The sequence below is a fragment of the Melospiza georgiana genome, chromosome 22 (genome assembly GCF_028018845.1).
Source record: "Melospiza georgiana isolate bMelGeo1 chromosome 22, bMelGeo1.pri, whole genome shotgun sequence".
Lineage (NCBI taxonomy): Eukaryota > Metazoa > Chordata > Aves > Passeriformes > Passerellidae > Melospiza > Melospiza georgiana.
The window spans coordinates 9254522-9270776 of record NC_080451.1 but is presented as its reverse complement, the minus strand read 5'-3'; the positions used below and the strand labels follow the sequence as shown (position 1 = coordinate 9270776).

Sequence of the window (16255 nt, the reverse complement as noted above, 5' to 3'; positions counted from 1 at the left end):
ATGTGCAAGTGACTCAGTATTCTGAAATATTTCTTCCATGAGTTAAAAAATGATCCTGCTGCAATTTGAGATCCCTGTGTTTTTGTCTGCCCCAGAAATCTGCTGCATTTCTCCATTATTTTCAAAATCTTTTAGATTTTTTTTAATACAAGATCTCAAATGCATGAGTTTGGGGGGGGGAATTGAAAATTAAAACGGGAAGGTTTTGGGGTTTTTTTTCCATCTTTTTCCCATAATACACTTTTTTGAAAGTAAGATGTTTGTGCAAAAACATCAAGCCACTATTTTAAGTGCTCTTTGTGTTGGTAGTTTCAATCAGTTGCTCTGTCACCTCTGTTAAAATCCTTTAGCTCTCTCATTTATTTGATGTTTCCTTTTTATGAACCAAGATGAGGCTGTTATTTGGTTTATTTACTGTTTGCCTTTTTAACATGTGTTTTTCCAAGAAGGTGGGAGCCAAAGCCAAGTCCTGTTTAAAGAGTTGTGCAGCTGTTTGAGAAGCAGGGGTAGATGAGGAAAGACTTTCTGGAATTGTGGCTCTCATAATTACATTGAAGATAGAGAAAAGAAAAACCAATTAGCTCTAAGATAGGTATAATGAAATTCTGGGAATTGATAGGAAATTCAGTGAATTCTGTGAGTGCATGAGATATGGCAAGTAATGGAAATTTCACCTTAGAAGTGTTCCACAAAGAAAGAAAATCAATTACACAGCAAGTATCAGCATGTTTAAATTAGCTGGTGCTTTCAGGGCATGGCTGCTGGTGGAGAGAAGTGAGATGGAGGGAAATCAAATACCTGGGCTTCTGTTCAGGTTTGCTAAGCTTGGTTTTGTTATAAAGCACTGGTATAATCCTAATGCCAAGTGCACTAATGAAGAGTTAATTTAAAGGCTCTTAAAGAGAAGCTCATTTAGTTAAACCAAGAAGAAGTGGACATATTTAGTGCTTTATTCAAAATTGGATTTTTGGCTTGGTCTGGACTCAGGTTTACCTTCCAAGGTGATGTATCTTCACAAGGGTCCACACACAAAGCCTGACAGGTTTCTTTAATTGGATGGTGACAGTTCTTGGTTTCCTCTGAGACTTCAGTGTCAGCATCCATCCCTGACAGGAGGGTCTGATTTCAGTTTTGTATTTATTGTCTCCAGATTGGCTGGGGAGCTGGGAGTATCTGTGGGAAACGGAGAATTTTTAGAACAATTACAATTCTGGTGCATTGGCAGAGTCCTGAGTGTTTGCAGGGTGATCAGTGCATTGAATGAAGGGTGAATATCTGCTGCCAAACCCAGCTGGCTGTGATGTTTAAGTTGTGTGTGGTTCTATGAAATAAAGCTTAAATGCTTTGTTATCACAGCTCTGAGTTTTGCAGCACTGTGCCAGTATCATGCAAACTGGTTTTATGGTGTGGTTTTGCACTGGGTATTCAGGACTTTTTCCCGTTGAAGGATTAAAGATATCTGTGATGCTTTTCATGATTTTGGCTGGACCAACTAGGCAGGTTTTGGTAGTTTCATTGAAGTAAATTTGAATTTCAGATGAGGAGATGAAGTTCAGTTCACTTGAACCTTTTAAAAGCTGGAGATTCACATTGTTTGTGTTACTGGCATGAGCTGCTTCAGCAGCTTTGGGATCATTTATTTCCATGCAGCAGTGTGAGCACTTTATCAAATATTGCAGATGTGCTTTATTAACAATAGCTTAGATTTTGTACAGGCCTTCCATAAACGGTTAAAAAACTTCTGAATTTATAACTGAATGACAATGTTTTATAATTTCCTGCAGATTTTAAGGGATCCTTGCCTTTCTGAAGAACAATGTAACAATACCTGTGTGTGTCAGGCAGCTCTGTGGTGTTCACAGGTGTTTTTCTGGGAATACCCCCAGTGGTTGTCCAGCAGTTCTGATTGTTCAATTGCTCTGTTTCAGGATATTGATTGGGTACAGACAGAGAAACATGTGTTTGAACAGGCATCCAGTAACCCATTCCTAGTTGGTTTACATTCCTGCTTTCAAACAACAAGTCGGTAAGAAAGATCTGAAATTCTCTTTTTTTCTTTTTTTTTTTCTTGAGAATCTTGATCACTGTGCTAAACTGCTTCCCCCAAAGCAAATGTAAGCACTGCCAGCACACAGCCAGGGATTTTTGGAAGGGAATATCAGCACTGTCAGGGATTCAGCAAAGTCAGCTCTAGGGGGTGGCTCAGGGGTGTGCAGAGGAGTGTGGGGTTGTGGGGCAGAGCTGAAGGGAGAGGGGAATGAGGAAGAGGAGGAGCTGTGCTGCCCTCCTGAGCCCAGCCCTGTGCCATGGGGAGCACAGAGCTTCCAGCAGTTACAGCAGCTGCTGCTGGGCAGGCCAGGTCAGTTCTCAGCAGTTCCTAAAGAGCCTGAGAGCTGGGCAGCCCAGTAATAATATTTAATAATCATATAAACCCCTACCTGCACAGTGCTGCTGGTGCCTAGGAGGCTTAAAAGCCTTTAGCACAAATCAAAGCAGTGTGTGATTTTGAGAAAGTGCTTATTTAACTCTTAACTCAGAAATACTAATTTATTGTCCCTGTGTGCACAATCCAAACTGGATTATTTGCTGCTTATTTTGCAATTGGAGTATGAAGGAAACAAGAACTTCCATGTCCATGCCTGAGTATGTCCCTGGGGAATTGGGATGTGGTTTGGGATGTTTTTTGTTTTCACAGGCACCTGTTTGCTGTTACGCTTTTATAATGCCTCATAATCAGAAAATTGTCATTTATTCAACTTGCAGTGTAGAGTGCAAAGTTTAAAGTTTTCATGGATTATCCATTTATCCTTAAGAATAATCATCTGGGTTTTTTTGCAATGTGTATTGTCAAGTTTTAAAATCCAAAGCCATGCACTGTACCTTTTCTTCAGTCCCCAAAATTTCACCTCCCTAATGGCTGGAGCAGAGGAAATCTTGCTGGCAGGGAAAGCAGAGATGAAGGAGCTGATCAGTGCTCTGAAGGTACAGGGACCAAGGAGTGTTTGGAAGCAGGGACAAAGAAATAAAGAATGATCTCCAGAGGTCACTGAGTGAGGATTTGACCAAAACAAACTCATCAGAAAAAAATAAATAAACATTTACACAACTGAGAAACTGTTGGGAGGGGCTCTTAAGTTAAAGCAACATTCCCAAACACTTTCTCACCAAACACAAAGTAGAATTGTGCACCTGATATGAAAATTCAAGTGGTCAGGCAGGGTGAGGGATTGAGAAGGAGATTTCTTGTAACTGCTGAAACCCAGGAAAAGGCTGAGTCAGCAGCAGGGTCCTGTGCATTCCTCTGTGGCAGCTACACTGACAGAGCTGAGGAGCAGAAACAGGAAAAAACCCCAAGCTGAACATAATCAAAGCTTTCTGTATTCCTGCTGGATCTTTATGAGCCCTGCTTTTCCAGCCCAGCTGCTTCTTGCAGTGAAACTCTAATTTTTTGTTGGTAACTTCAGCCATTTGCCATGGATATAACCATAATGTCATGAATTCACAATTTGATTATAGCTGTAAATGTTAGAAAATCATAATTATGACCTCATTTACATCAAGCAGGAAAAGCACAAAACTGATTCCAAGTGAATAAATTCATCAACATCAGATTGTGTTAAGTGGCCTAAAGAAAATGAGTTGTAATAGAACAGGTTGTGACAAGGGTACTGATGGGGGAAAGCTGCAAAAAATGTTCTTGCTCTTGAATACAGTTTGAAATAAGTTTTTAACACAAATGTGAGGCTAATTGATGCTGTGTGCAGCTGTGCATTGTTTCACATACTGATGATGCTTCTTTCATTATTGTAATAAAATATATTATTATTTATTTATTATATATTTATTATTGTAATAAAATATGCCCTGGACTTGCCCAGAATTGCCAGATGTTGTCTTCCAACAGCCTGAAACCTCCATCCTGCAAACCTGCTGGTGTTTCAGTAAATCCTTCTGATCCCAGCAAGGCCTGCCACTACTGAGATTCTTGAATATGACTTGGCAAGGAAATTGCAATTTCAAGTTCTGAATGGTGATAAAACATTGGGGACTTCTAAATAGGATAGGAAAGCTGGAAGCAAAGAGCACCAGGAGTGCTGTAATAAAATACTCCAGGCATTGTTATGTATTTTGTTTGCTGCTTATTTAATTTCAGTTTAGCATTTATCTTCTTGTGGGGAGGCCACTCAGAGTCCTGCCAGCTGGATTTTGTCCAGTAGATTTTCCTGGTTTAAGTTTTAACACTTTTTAAGTGTTTCAAATGAAGAATCCTTTTCTAAAGAACAATCAAATCAGCAGCCAGAGTGATCTGAGAGACTGGAGCATGTGTTCTCCAAAAGGAATGTTTTCCAGTGTGAGCATGTGTGGAAAGGAGCTTTCAGCTCATGGAAAATGAGGTGCACAAGGAGATTCTGGGCCAGCCCAACCTGCCCCAGCAGTTCCTGACCTTGGCAGCAGTGCCTGGATCACATTTTCCCAAGGATGAAAGCTTTCCTGCAGGCTGGAACAGAATCCTCCTCTCTGCCCAGCTCCTCCTGGATCTCTGTCCCCTGCTGCCCTTTCCCTGCTCGGGAGCAGCCTGGATCAAACATTGATTTTCCAGAGGAACAAATGAGCCCAGAGCTTCCATCTGGTGCCTGTGTTCTGTACAGTGTCACACTTGTTTAATCCATATAATTATATATTAATACAATTATTAATTATAATTAATTAATTTATACAGATAAAGGTGGCAGCATTTAAATAAGAGGGAGTGCTCCTACATAACATACATCAAATAAGTTGCTCTTTTTTCCCCCTCTTAAATAGATTTATAAGTCTTAAAGAGTACCTATAAGAAATCTAGAAGTCTGAATCAGGAGTGGAAGTGGAAATGGCTCAGATGGGAGGAATAAAAGCAGCTTTTCTGGAGAGTTTCCTTGGAATGCATTAATGGTGTTCTGTAATTTCAGGTTGTTCCTTGTCATAGAGTATGTCAATGGGGGGGACCTCATGTTCCACATGCAACGGCAGAGGAAACTCCCTGAGGAACATGCAAGGTATTCCCTGCACAGGGCCCTGCTTGCTTCTGCTCTGCTGCTTTGTGCACTTGGATCCTTAATTTAGGGTGTCCTGCCCGGGAAAAACTGTACATTTTATTTTTTAAAAAACATGAATATTTTTAGAGAGCAAGCAGTTCATCAGGAGTAGCAGTTATTCCAAATTACTCCTCCTTATTGCTTCATATTTAGGCTTGCTATGTGGAATTTTCAGGAAAAAAAATCTGTGGAATAAAGAATAAATATTTCCTTAATTCCTAAAATGGAAAAAAAAATCTCATTTTTATATAGGAAATGGTCTTATAAGAAGTGAGTGTCCTTATCAGTAAATGTACCTTAAGTTTTTTATGCTATTCATACATAAAAGTTGGCTGTAAAATGATGATTTAAGAACAGATATTTAAATTACATCAGCTTTTCTACTATCTTAATGCTAATATGAACTTTCTCCTTTTTAATTTCAGGTTTTATGCTGCTGAAATTTGTATTGCTCTGAACTTCCTACATGAAAGAGGCATCATCTACAGAGATCTAAAACTGGACAATGTTCTCTTAGATGCAGAGGGTCATATCAAATTAACAGATTATGGCATGTGCAAGGTAGGATTTTCCTGCCCTTTCTTCTGCCACTCTTAGAGAACACTAAGAAAATTCATTTTCATATTAACACCAGTGTTACTGAGCCCAGAATTTGGTTGTGGCATTGAAATTTTATTCTGGAAAAACTTAACTGTTGAATAGAACTACATTTGGAACTGAATTGTTATAGAAGGTTTTTTTCCCCAACTTCTACTTGAAAAGAACTTCCAAATTGTTTAACTGATCTTTTTTTAATGTATCTGTAAGCAAAATATTATTACACACATGTAACTCAGTTTTAATCAACTTTGCTGAAGAGAACCTGTGGAATCCTAGGCCATTTTGAGCATTATGAGTATTTATTTTGTGAAAGGAAACTCTTTAAACTCCCTGAGTAACTTGGGGTTTTAAGTCTAATTAAAGGAAATACCCAGAAAAGGAGGTCAGGTTTTAATTTATGAAACGATTTCTGCATTTCATTTCTGCATTTTCAACCTTCATTTCTGTAGGAAGGTTTGGGCCCAGGTGACACTACAAGCACTTTCTGTGGGACACCAAATTACATTGCACCAGAGATCCTCAGAGGAGAAGAATATGGTAAGGCATAACTAAACAATCTCTAGTTACAATAAATATAGCTGTAGCTTGGTTCAAATACATTTAATTTTTTGATGTGCACATTTCTGTGTTATTATATAATGAAACTTGAGTGCTTGTTAAACAGTTTAAATTTTTTCCTGAAATAAAGGGATTTTTTTCTCTCCTATCACTTATTTCAGCTTGTTTTAAATCATACATGGCCTGAAAAATATTTAATAAATGATACTATAGGAAAGCATTGAAACTGCAGCTTTGCTGCCTGCAGAATGTTCCCCTACATTTGTCATCCCAGCTGAGAAAGCTCAGACTCCCCCAGTGATGTGTAAATCATGTCAGGGGTTTCAGGATCTCCTGGGGTGGCTTTATGATCATTTCACCATTTGTGTGTTTAGCCCAGAAATAAGTTTAATGGGCATTTGCCTGTTTAGCCCAGAAATTAATTTTCCACTTTTCTCCAAGGAAATATTTTCCTGAACTGGTTGAGGGAGGAGCCAATTAAATCTGCTTTCTAGAGGAACCCCTGCCACAGATATATTTTATGAAAAATCCTTTTGTTAGGATTTTTTCTTCTGAGGAGCTAAAAACAAAATGTAAACAATGATTATCTGCTGCTGTGGAATGCAACAGGTGCATCTTTGGTTTTATGTAGTTTTTAATTAATGGCCAATCACAGTCTGGCTGTCTCAGGCTCTCTGGTCAGTCACAAGATTTTATTAACATTCTTTTCTTTTCAAGCCTTTGGATGAAATCCTTTCTTCTATTTAGTATAGTTTTAATAGAATATATATACCATAAAATAATAAATCAAGCCTTCTGAAACATGGAGTCAGATCCTCATCTCTCCCCTCATCCTGGGACCCCTGTGAGCATCAAGATAAACCCCTTTGGAGCTCTCCCCTGAATTTGCCCTAAGCCAGGACACAGTGCTAAAAGCAATCTTGCTTTGTGTGAGAGAGAAGGTGGCACCCCAGGAGCTGTGGCTGAGCAGTGTCTGTGTGCCCTCCCTGCAGGGTTCAGCGTGGACTGGTGGGCGCTGGGGGTGCTGATGTTCGAGATGATGGCGGGGAGGTCCCCGTTCGACATCATCACTGACAATCCCGACATGAACACTGAAGATTACCTCTTCCAAGGTACAGCCTTGGCTTTGGGGTGCCTTTGGGGTGGGTTTGGAGTGGATGCATCCCAAATGGGCACTTGGCATGGCAGAGCTGGGGTTTCCTTTCCCACTGTTACCCCACAATGCTCCCAGCTCCGTAACGGGCAAAGCTTCTCTAAAGCAGTTCCTGCACTTCTGTAACAGAATCTTCTTGAAGGGCTGATATCAATTTCTGTTTAAAATCACACTTAGCCCTATACTGAGGAGTGAAACTTTAATTCACACAACAAATAATAGCAAAAGGTAATGAAGGTAACATGTCCTTAGGAAATCCTGCAATGTCAATAGAATTATGCCTTTGTTTGTTCTGCTTTGAGTTTTTTGAGAGAAAGGGAAAAAGACAACTGTTGGATTTGTATTTTGTTTATTTGTAGAAAAAACTCTTCATCAAAATTGGTACTTCTTCGTCACCATTTATGCTTGAATTCCTATAGCTCTTTTTGTTTGCATGATTTTTAAAAATTACTCTATCTTCCATTTTCTGACTGGTACCACACCAAAATAATAAATGTTTGTATTGAGTTCATGGTCAATGTCACAAACCAAAACCCAACATTGCTGTTTTTAACCCTGTCACAGTTATTCTGGAGAAGCCAATCCGGATTCCAAGGTTTCTTTCTGTCAAGGCTTCCCATGTGTTAAAAGGATTTTTAAACAAGGTAAATAACACTCTCTTATTTTTAGCATCTGAAAGCTAAAGTCAGAGCTTCCTGTTGAAAGTGATACAGTTAAGAAGTTAATCTGCTTACTATTAAGAAAATCTATAAAAGCTTGGTATCCTCTGTGTTAAAAACCCCATTTAGTCTCAAAATTACTGAGGGAATTCCACAGCATAGGCTGGATGTTCAGCTTGGAGCAGGCTTTTAAAAAAATAAATGTAGCTTTGCTATAAACTCTTTTCTGTAATACTTGTTACTCATTTAATTAAGCTGATTGAAACTGAAGAACCATTATCATGAATGGAAAAAAGAAGGACATGAATTATTTTAAGAAGTTGTAAAAGATAATTTAAAAATTAAGTTTCGAACAAATTTAATTAAAAAAAAAAAAAAGAATGAAGCATTCATTGCTAGCCATGGTGTGTTTATCCCAGCAGAGTTTGCACAGTCATGGGAGTGCTGGAGTCATCTCTGTGGGCTTTTGGCAAACGTGGGCTGGAAGTGGCTTGCAGTGTGTAATTGCAGTGTCTGTGTTTTCCACAGGATCCCAAAGAAAGGCTTGGCTGCCAGCCCCAGACTGGATTTGCTGATATCAAGTCTCACACGTTTTTCCGCAGCATAGACTGGGACCTGGTAAAATCCCTGCTTGTGGTTCTGGGTGTTCCAAAGGAGCCTTTCATTAATTTATTAATTGTGTGCATAGATTGGGACCTGGTAAAATCCCTGCTTGTGGTTCTGGGTGTTCCAAAGGAGCCTTTCATTAATTTATTTATTATGTGCATAGATTGGGACCTGGTAAAATCCCTGCTTGTGGTTCTGGGTGTTCCAAAGGAGCCATTCATTAATTTATTAATTGTGTGCATAGACTGGGACCTGGTAAAATCCCTGCTTGTGGTTCTGGGTGTTCCACAGGAATCATTCATTAATTTATTAATTGTGTGTGCAGACTGGGACCTGGTAAAAATCCCTGCTTGTGGTTCTGGGTGTTCCAAAGGAGCCTTTCATTAATTTATTTATTATGTGCATAGATTGGGACCTGGTAAAATCCCTGCTTGTGGTTCTGGGTGTTCCAAAGGAGCCATTCTTTAATTTATTAATTGTGTGCATAGACTGGGACCTGGTAAAATCCCTGCTTGTGGTTCTGGGTGTTCCACAGGAATCATTCATTAATTTATTTATTATGTGCATAGACTGGGACCTGGTAAAATTCCTGCTTGTGGTTCTGGGTGTTCTACAGGAATCATTCTTTAATTTATTAATTGTGTGCATAGATTGGGACCTGGTAAAAATCCCTGCTTTTTTTCTGTGTTCAAAAGGAACCATTCTATAATTTATTAGTTGTGTGCATATGAACAAGCCTGTTGCAAACAAGGAAAATTGATTCTAGAAATGTTAAAGTAGTGGTCCTAGTACATCAAAACCCAGCTGAATTTACCAATTCTGTGACTCCTAAAATAAGCAGGATTATTGAGGTGGGTGTCAGGGTTTAGGGACCTGAGCAGGAGTGAGCTGGATCAGTTCCTTTTGTTGGGGATGTGGCAGGAGGGCAGTGGGGTTGTTTATAAGGGGCTGTGATTGCAGTTTGCAGATTTTCTTTGGTACTGCTGAGGTGAGGGAGGTTTTTGGTTCATGGTGAAGAAGATGACTTGCATTTCAGTGGATTTGCAAGGAAATATTGTATCAAAATTGGGTTTTTAAATCTTCTGCTGCTTGATAATTGTGTTACCTTCTGTCTCCAGTGCAGAACCATCCCAGAAATGCCATTATAACATTTATTGACATTTGAGCATTAAAGCTGTAGAGTCTGGAGCACCTCCCTGCCAGCATTCCATTTTTAATAGGTAGTTAACAATTGAAAATGTGTCTGTAGGATTTCCACAGTCTGGGAAGGCTGCAGGAAGTGTAGGAAGAGGCAGCACTAACATGAAAGAGTTCAGATGAGAGAAAGCTGCACAGTCTCATTTTCCTTTGAAGCTGCTGCTCTGAATTTCATTGTAACATTTAACATTCTTCAGAGAGCACAGTGCAGAAGGAACTGGTGCTTTAAAACACCTGATGTTTATAAAATCATCCCAGTAATGAGGGCTGTCCTTATTTTGTCAGATATTCCTTGCTTGGAGTTCTCTCTTCAGCCTTAGTGGGGTTTCTTTTGGTTTGTAGTTGGGTTTTGGTGGGATTTTTTTTGGTTTTTTTTCCTATCTTATGATGCCCCAGTGCAGCTCACCTGGGGGTGTGGAGCTGTATTTTGTTTATTTGTAGAAAAAACTCTTCATCAAAATAGGTACTTCTTATGCTGATTGAATTTTTACATTTTCTAACCTATTTTATGGCTGAAAACTTTCACATTAAATCCCTATTTTTTAAAAAAGGGAAGATTTAGGTGATCTGTTTTGTGGTATGATCAGGACAGTACTGCTCAGGAGGATCAACGTCAGAGAAATTTGAAGTTAAATTTCTAATAAGTTTTGGCAAATGTACTCAGGAAAAAATGAGAAAATACTTGGAAAGCTTTTTTAGTTATTAGAATCTCCTACTCACCACCTGCATTTCAAAGAAAACATTTGGACTTAAAAGCTTTTCCAAATCTTTTCAAGTTGTACCAGAAGGAAAGGAGTCTGACACCGACTTTAAAACTTGTTCTGTGTGGAGCTTGGGCTAAATGGAAAAATAAATACAGGGAAAGAGAGCACAGAGCCCAGAACATTTTCCTGGTGTTAGTCATCCCAAGTGTGGCACAGCTCTCTCTGCTGTGGGATGGCTCAGCAGCAGCCAGGGCAGTTCTGTCTTGGGTTGTTTTGGGATATTCAGTCCAGTTTCATGGTGTTTAACCATTATATGCTGGAGTAAGAGCTGCAAAGCCACAGCTCCTGCTTGCAGTCAGGGCTTTTCTGGAGCTGTTTTTTCATTCATTTTCTCAAGTTTAGGGCTGCAGGTTCTCTCTAGGGCTGATTTAAGAGGGCTTTTATGCTGTACTGAGTATAACAAAGGAGGAAGTTTGATGTTTAACCCCTTGTGGAATGTGAATGTGTGCTAACAGCTCACAGGACAGTCCTGCCACCCTGCTTCAGTTTCTAAATATTCATTTTGCTGATTCCTCCACGTTGCCATTCTTGTTTGGGAGGAGCTGATTGTTCCTTCCTCGTGAGTTTGATTTCATGGTGCTTTCCCAGACCTGATCATTGATGGGATGTTGATGTATTAATGCACCACCCTGTGACAGTTACACAACTTCCTCCTGTCTCCATCTGTACTTCCTGTGCTCTTGTCTGAAACCTGAAATCCAAGATTTTTCTGGGATTTATTGCCTGTTTTGTTTGCTCTGTACCAAGCATCATGAGAGATCCTGGCCTTAAAATCAGGTTTTTATCTGATGTTGGTAATACAAGTGATCATTTTGGTCAGTGGTCACTGCCACTCTCTCACCAGTTACCTGTCCTGAGTTACATTATGGAGATCTGTAGCCCTGACAGCTTTTACCTGAATATAAATGTCAGAATTAGAATGTTGGTGTCTGTGCTACTATGGATTGGACTGTGTGACAGATTGCACACAAATGAGGAAGAAAAGTAGGTCAATTTCTCAGGAGCAAAAGTAAATATATTGTGCTAACTGCTGTATTGCAGCACTGTGGGAATTGATCAATCCTGAATCTAATCTACCAATTTAGAGAAAACCTAAAAGGCTGAATTATTTGTGACTTTTTATTTTAAAATGCAGAGCAGTAACTGCATTGCTTTCAGGGCATACTACTTGGTATTTTGATGTTCCTTTCCAATAGCATTTACAGCAGTTGGATTTGAGTTTCCTGAGGGATGCTGTAACTCTGGCACTCTGTAATTTTGTCCTTTTCCCCACGTTTTGGTAGCTGGAGAAGAAGCAGACGACGCCCCCGTTCCAGCCGCAGATCACGGACGATTACGGCTTGGACAACTTCGACACGCAGTTCACCAGCGAGCCCGTGCAGCTCACCCCAGATGATGAGTATGTGAGGCAGCTGCACAGCTGCAGTCAGTCACAGATTAGCTGGAGGTCACTCAGAGGCTGTGTGTGTTGGTGTGGTTGGGTTTTTCTTTCACAAAGGGGATGGGACTGCTGGGGTGCCTTCCTTGAGCTCTGATTGCAGCGTCGGCCTCATGGTGTGGTAAATGGCAAAAGCTCAGGTACAGCCAGCAGCAGACAAAGGTTTCTTTCACAGAATTCACAGAATGACCAGGTTGGAAGAGACCTTAAAGATCATGAAGTCCAACCCAGCCCCAACCCCTCAACTCAGCCCTGGCACCCAGTGCCACACCCAGGCTTTGTTAAACACACCCAGGGATGGGGACTGCAGCACCTCCCCGGTTCCTGGGAATTCTCCAAATTCCCCCAAATTCACAGAATTCCCCCAAAATCCCCAGGTTGGAAGAGACCCTAAAGATCATTGACCCAACCCCTCAACTCAACCCTGGCACCCAGTGCCACATCCAGGCTTTGTTAAACACACCCAGGGATGGTGACACCACCACCTCCCTGGGCAGCCATTCCAGAACTTTATCCCCTTTCTGCAAAAAACTTCTTCCTAATATTCAACCTATATTTCCCTTGGTACAGCTTGAGGCTTTGTTACAGAGCATCTTAAACACTTTGTAGCCAGTAGCATATTGCTAAAGCTTACAGACAGTTGTTTTAGCCAATTACTTAAAGTACACATACACCTGCTCCACACAATGTTTGCTTGTCTTCCTTCTACTACAATACACCATTATTAAACTTAAAACCTTTTACTATCTTCCTTCTAAAAAATCTTCCCTTTACTATTTCCCACACTTGCCATTAGAACTTGGTCACGTTACAGGAAATTGGTTGTATCTTGCATTGTATGATGGAAGACTGCCCAGTTCTGATGAACCAACCACTGCTCTCTTGTTTTTCAGAGATATAATAAAGCGAATAGATCAGTCCGAATTTGAAGGATTTGAATACATTAATCCATTGTTGCTGTCAACAGAAGAAACAGTATGAAGGAATGACCTCGTTGGGGACAGTGGGAATGACATTAATTTATCCTTAACTACAGTATATGCATGCGAGGCTGGGACTGGTCACTTTGGATGGAGACCAATGATCTAAAAACAAATTTGCTGCTGAAAATCAAAGAAGAGAATTATGATTTTGGTGGGTGTCCTCTGCCACTTAGTGATTCTTAAGTTCTGGGCACTGACACAACTGGCTTCATTAATGAAGGAATTTGCATTTTGTGCCTGTTTCATGAAGGATTGAAACGTTCATTGCATCCCTGCAAAAGGAGATCATGAGCAACTCTGAGATCCACACACTTTCTACAAACATTTGATGCAATGAGCTCCCAGTTGAAGAGTATTACAGTGTAACATCCTGAAGAATAAAATATATTACAGTGGTGTTGAAGCTTATTTTTGATGCCTTTTTTCACAAGTGGTACCTGTCTAAACATCTCAGATATATTTAAAAGGAGTTGTGTTTTATTAGCAATCAAAACATAAATTTGGGTACAAGATTTAAGTGCCTAAATGGATAAACTGCATTGAAGGATTATTGCATATTTGGGACGTTCTTACACCTGGTAAGTTCTGCTTGTTAATATTCAGTAAAGTTCCATCTGAAACATACAGTTCACAGCTGCAGCCTGATGTTTAGTTGCATTTTTACAGAATTTGGAATGCAGAGTGACTCAGTGAGATTAATTCCAAATTAGAATTTACGGTATCAATTACAGAATCTGTTGTCTTAAACTCCAAATTTACCAAAATGTAGAGATTGAGGAAAACTAAATTTGCACACAAAGGATTTCTAAACATACTTAAGCAGTGCCTACACCTACAGTGATATTGTGTTGTATATTAGATTTTTGAAAAGTATTTTTATCAACAATACAAATATTCAGATGTAGAGCAAAAGCATAGTAAAGCATAGCCTTAAAGTAGTAAATCTAGAATAACCATAAGATAAAATCCACTTTCCTGATAAAGCACACCTCCTGCTTATGATAAACTGTCTGCTTACAGTTGCTCAGTGTGCATTAATAACTAATTAATCATTCTGCAGCAGAGAATGGGATCTTTCAGCGAAATGATTTGCATCAAAGCAGTACAATTCTTTTCATGGCAGAAAAACAAATACCTAAGAAATTGGGAGAAGCAAAAGACAACTGTGGAATCCCTTCTGGTGGGAGCTGGGGGTGCCAGGGGAGGGCTCAGCTCTGCTGGGGGAGGGAAAACAAAAACCCTGTGCTGGCCTCTCACCTGCTTGGGTGTAAAACACAGGAGAAATTGTGACACTTTCACTTTCTTTACATTAACCTATGGTTTTCTCAGGGTACAGCATTGCATTAGGTGCTGAACATGACATCTTTGGGATTCACATCCAAGTCATGAGGTGCTAGGACCAGACTGCCAAAACATTGTTTGAAATAGTCAATTAATCATTGATTAACAATCTAGGTTTTGTATCCCCTCCTTAGCCACACTTATGCAGACCTGTGGTTGTTTAGTTCTATGAATCCCATTCAGGTTTCAGTTGTGGGTTTCTCTGTTGGACTGTAGCTTTTCATATTCAGCAAAATGTGTTTTAATCAACACTAAATAATTTAACTAGTAAAAAGTACTTGCCTCAAATGCCTGGACTTTAGATACTTTATTATCTACTAAAGGCAACATTACCTTTTAAATGTGATCTGACATTTTTTTAATTGCTCCTTTTCCCTCTTATTTTATTTCCCCTGAATAATTTCCTGTTCAGTGTTTTGAACTCCCCTGGTACTAAAGCTAATCAGGAGTGATCAGAGTGACTGCAGGCAGCTCATGAAAGGAACTGTGACAGGTTAAGCTGTCCTTCGACATGCCAGGGCATGGAACTTGAAACTGGAAATATTAGAAATGTGGGTTGGGGTTTTTTTTAACCTTTTTTTCCAGGTTTCAGAACATTTTGGGAGGGAGGGAAGGAAGAATAGAAAGACACATTTTGCTAATCAAACATTGTAAAGACTATTTGATTTTTATTTAAGAATTTACAGGCATTTACAATGTTGCTGTGTTGCCAAATAGTTTGCTGGGTACAAGTTTGGTTGCTCATGTGCAAGTGTTTGAATAATGTTCTGTTCATGATGAAGGGGAAATTTTTTATATAAAGTACTTGTTTTATAAATAAAAGAAAATGAAGGATGTAATTAAATGTGTGGTTTGGAAAAAAAAATCCTAATATATTACAAATGGATCTGGTAATGATATATAGTTGTCTTATTTGAAATAGTAAATGAAAATTCTAGCTAATTTAATGATTGTAAAACAGTAAATATGTTCTTGTAGTTTTGTATAATTAATTAGTTGGGATCTTTGCTGACCAGTTTTAATTGTGCAGAAGATGGTATACTAATCCATAACAGCTGAGATCATTTATATTCTTGCACATCTATTAAAGACTTTAATGAAAAAGTTCACAGACTGTTATTATTTATCAGTGCAATGGGCTGTGTCCAACCTCTGAAACATAAATAAAATAAAACCAAACCAAAACCAAATAGGCAGGAGGCACTTATCCTTCTGTTGAGTTACTGCTTTGTCAGAGACAAGGATGTGCTTCCTGATACATTTTCCTGTTCCTTTGAGAGAGTTTCTTCCTTGCCTGGTCGCTGTGCTCCCCACTCTGGAGTCACCACAGGACATCATCTGCACTCTCAGACAAGCACCTGGCAAGGTGCCCATCCATGTCCAGCTGGGAGAGTCTGCAAACACAAACAGTCACATCCTCCTGCTGCCTGTGCTTCACTCCCCCCACAAGTGTTTGCTGCATTAGTGGGGCACTCAGTCCTGTGCCCAAATCCTCTACCAAACCTCCCACCCTTGCTCTTACTGCTGCTCAAACTGGAGCTGAGTAGCACAGACCTGGTGCATTTTAAGCTTTTCTAAGTCTCTTGACAAAAGGACCAAAACTGTCTAAATATTAATGTAGCCACTCCTTGTCTCCCTGTTCAGCCTCCCAACAGGGAAAATGGCCCCCAACAGAGTTTGCAGGGTCAGAGGACCTGTGGAAAAGCACATTTTCAGCAACTCTGACAGGCAGGGTACTATGAAATTGTGTTACCACTTCTTATTGTAGAGCAGATACTCAACTTGTAAATAGGATTAAAGTGTGTAACTCTGACAGCTAAAAAGAACCTCACAGTAGAGGTTTTGTCTGCTTTTGTTATTGTGTATATAGAGGATGCATCC

General features: G+C 39.7%; 1 protein-coding gene across 2 annotated transcripts in view; it reads left to right on the top strand.

Moving 5' to 3' along the window:
• The window catches only part of PRKCZ (protein kinase C zeta), a 41828-nt gene extending 26348 nt beyond the window's left edge, over window positions 1-15480 (top strand). For both annotated transcript variants that reach the window (XM_058039271.1, XM_058039272.1), the window contains 9 exons: window positions 1929-2026; window positions 4950-5036; window positions 5501-5636; window positions 6125-6212; window positions 7226-7345; window positions 7951-8030; window positions 8574-8663; window positions 11896-12011; window positions 12944-15480. In XM_058039271.1, coding sequence (XP_057895254.1) covers window positions 1929-2026; window positions 4950-5036; window positions 5501-5636; window positions 6125-6212; window positions 7226-7345; window positions 7951-8030; window positions 8574-8663; window positions 11896-12011; window positions 12944-13031 — 903 coding nt within the window. In that variant the 3' untranslated portion in view covers window positions 13032-15480. The remainder of the gene's footprint in view (window positions 1-1928; window positions 2027-4949; window positions 5037-5500; window positions 5637-6124; window positions 6213-7225; window positions 7346-7950; window positions 8031-8573; window positions 8664-11895; window positions 12012-12943) is intronic.
• The last annotated feature ends 775 nt before the right edge of the window (window positions 15481-16255 follow it).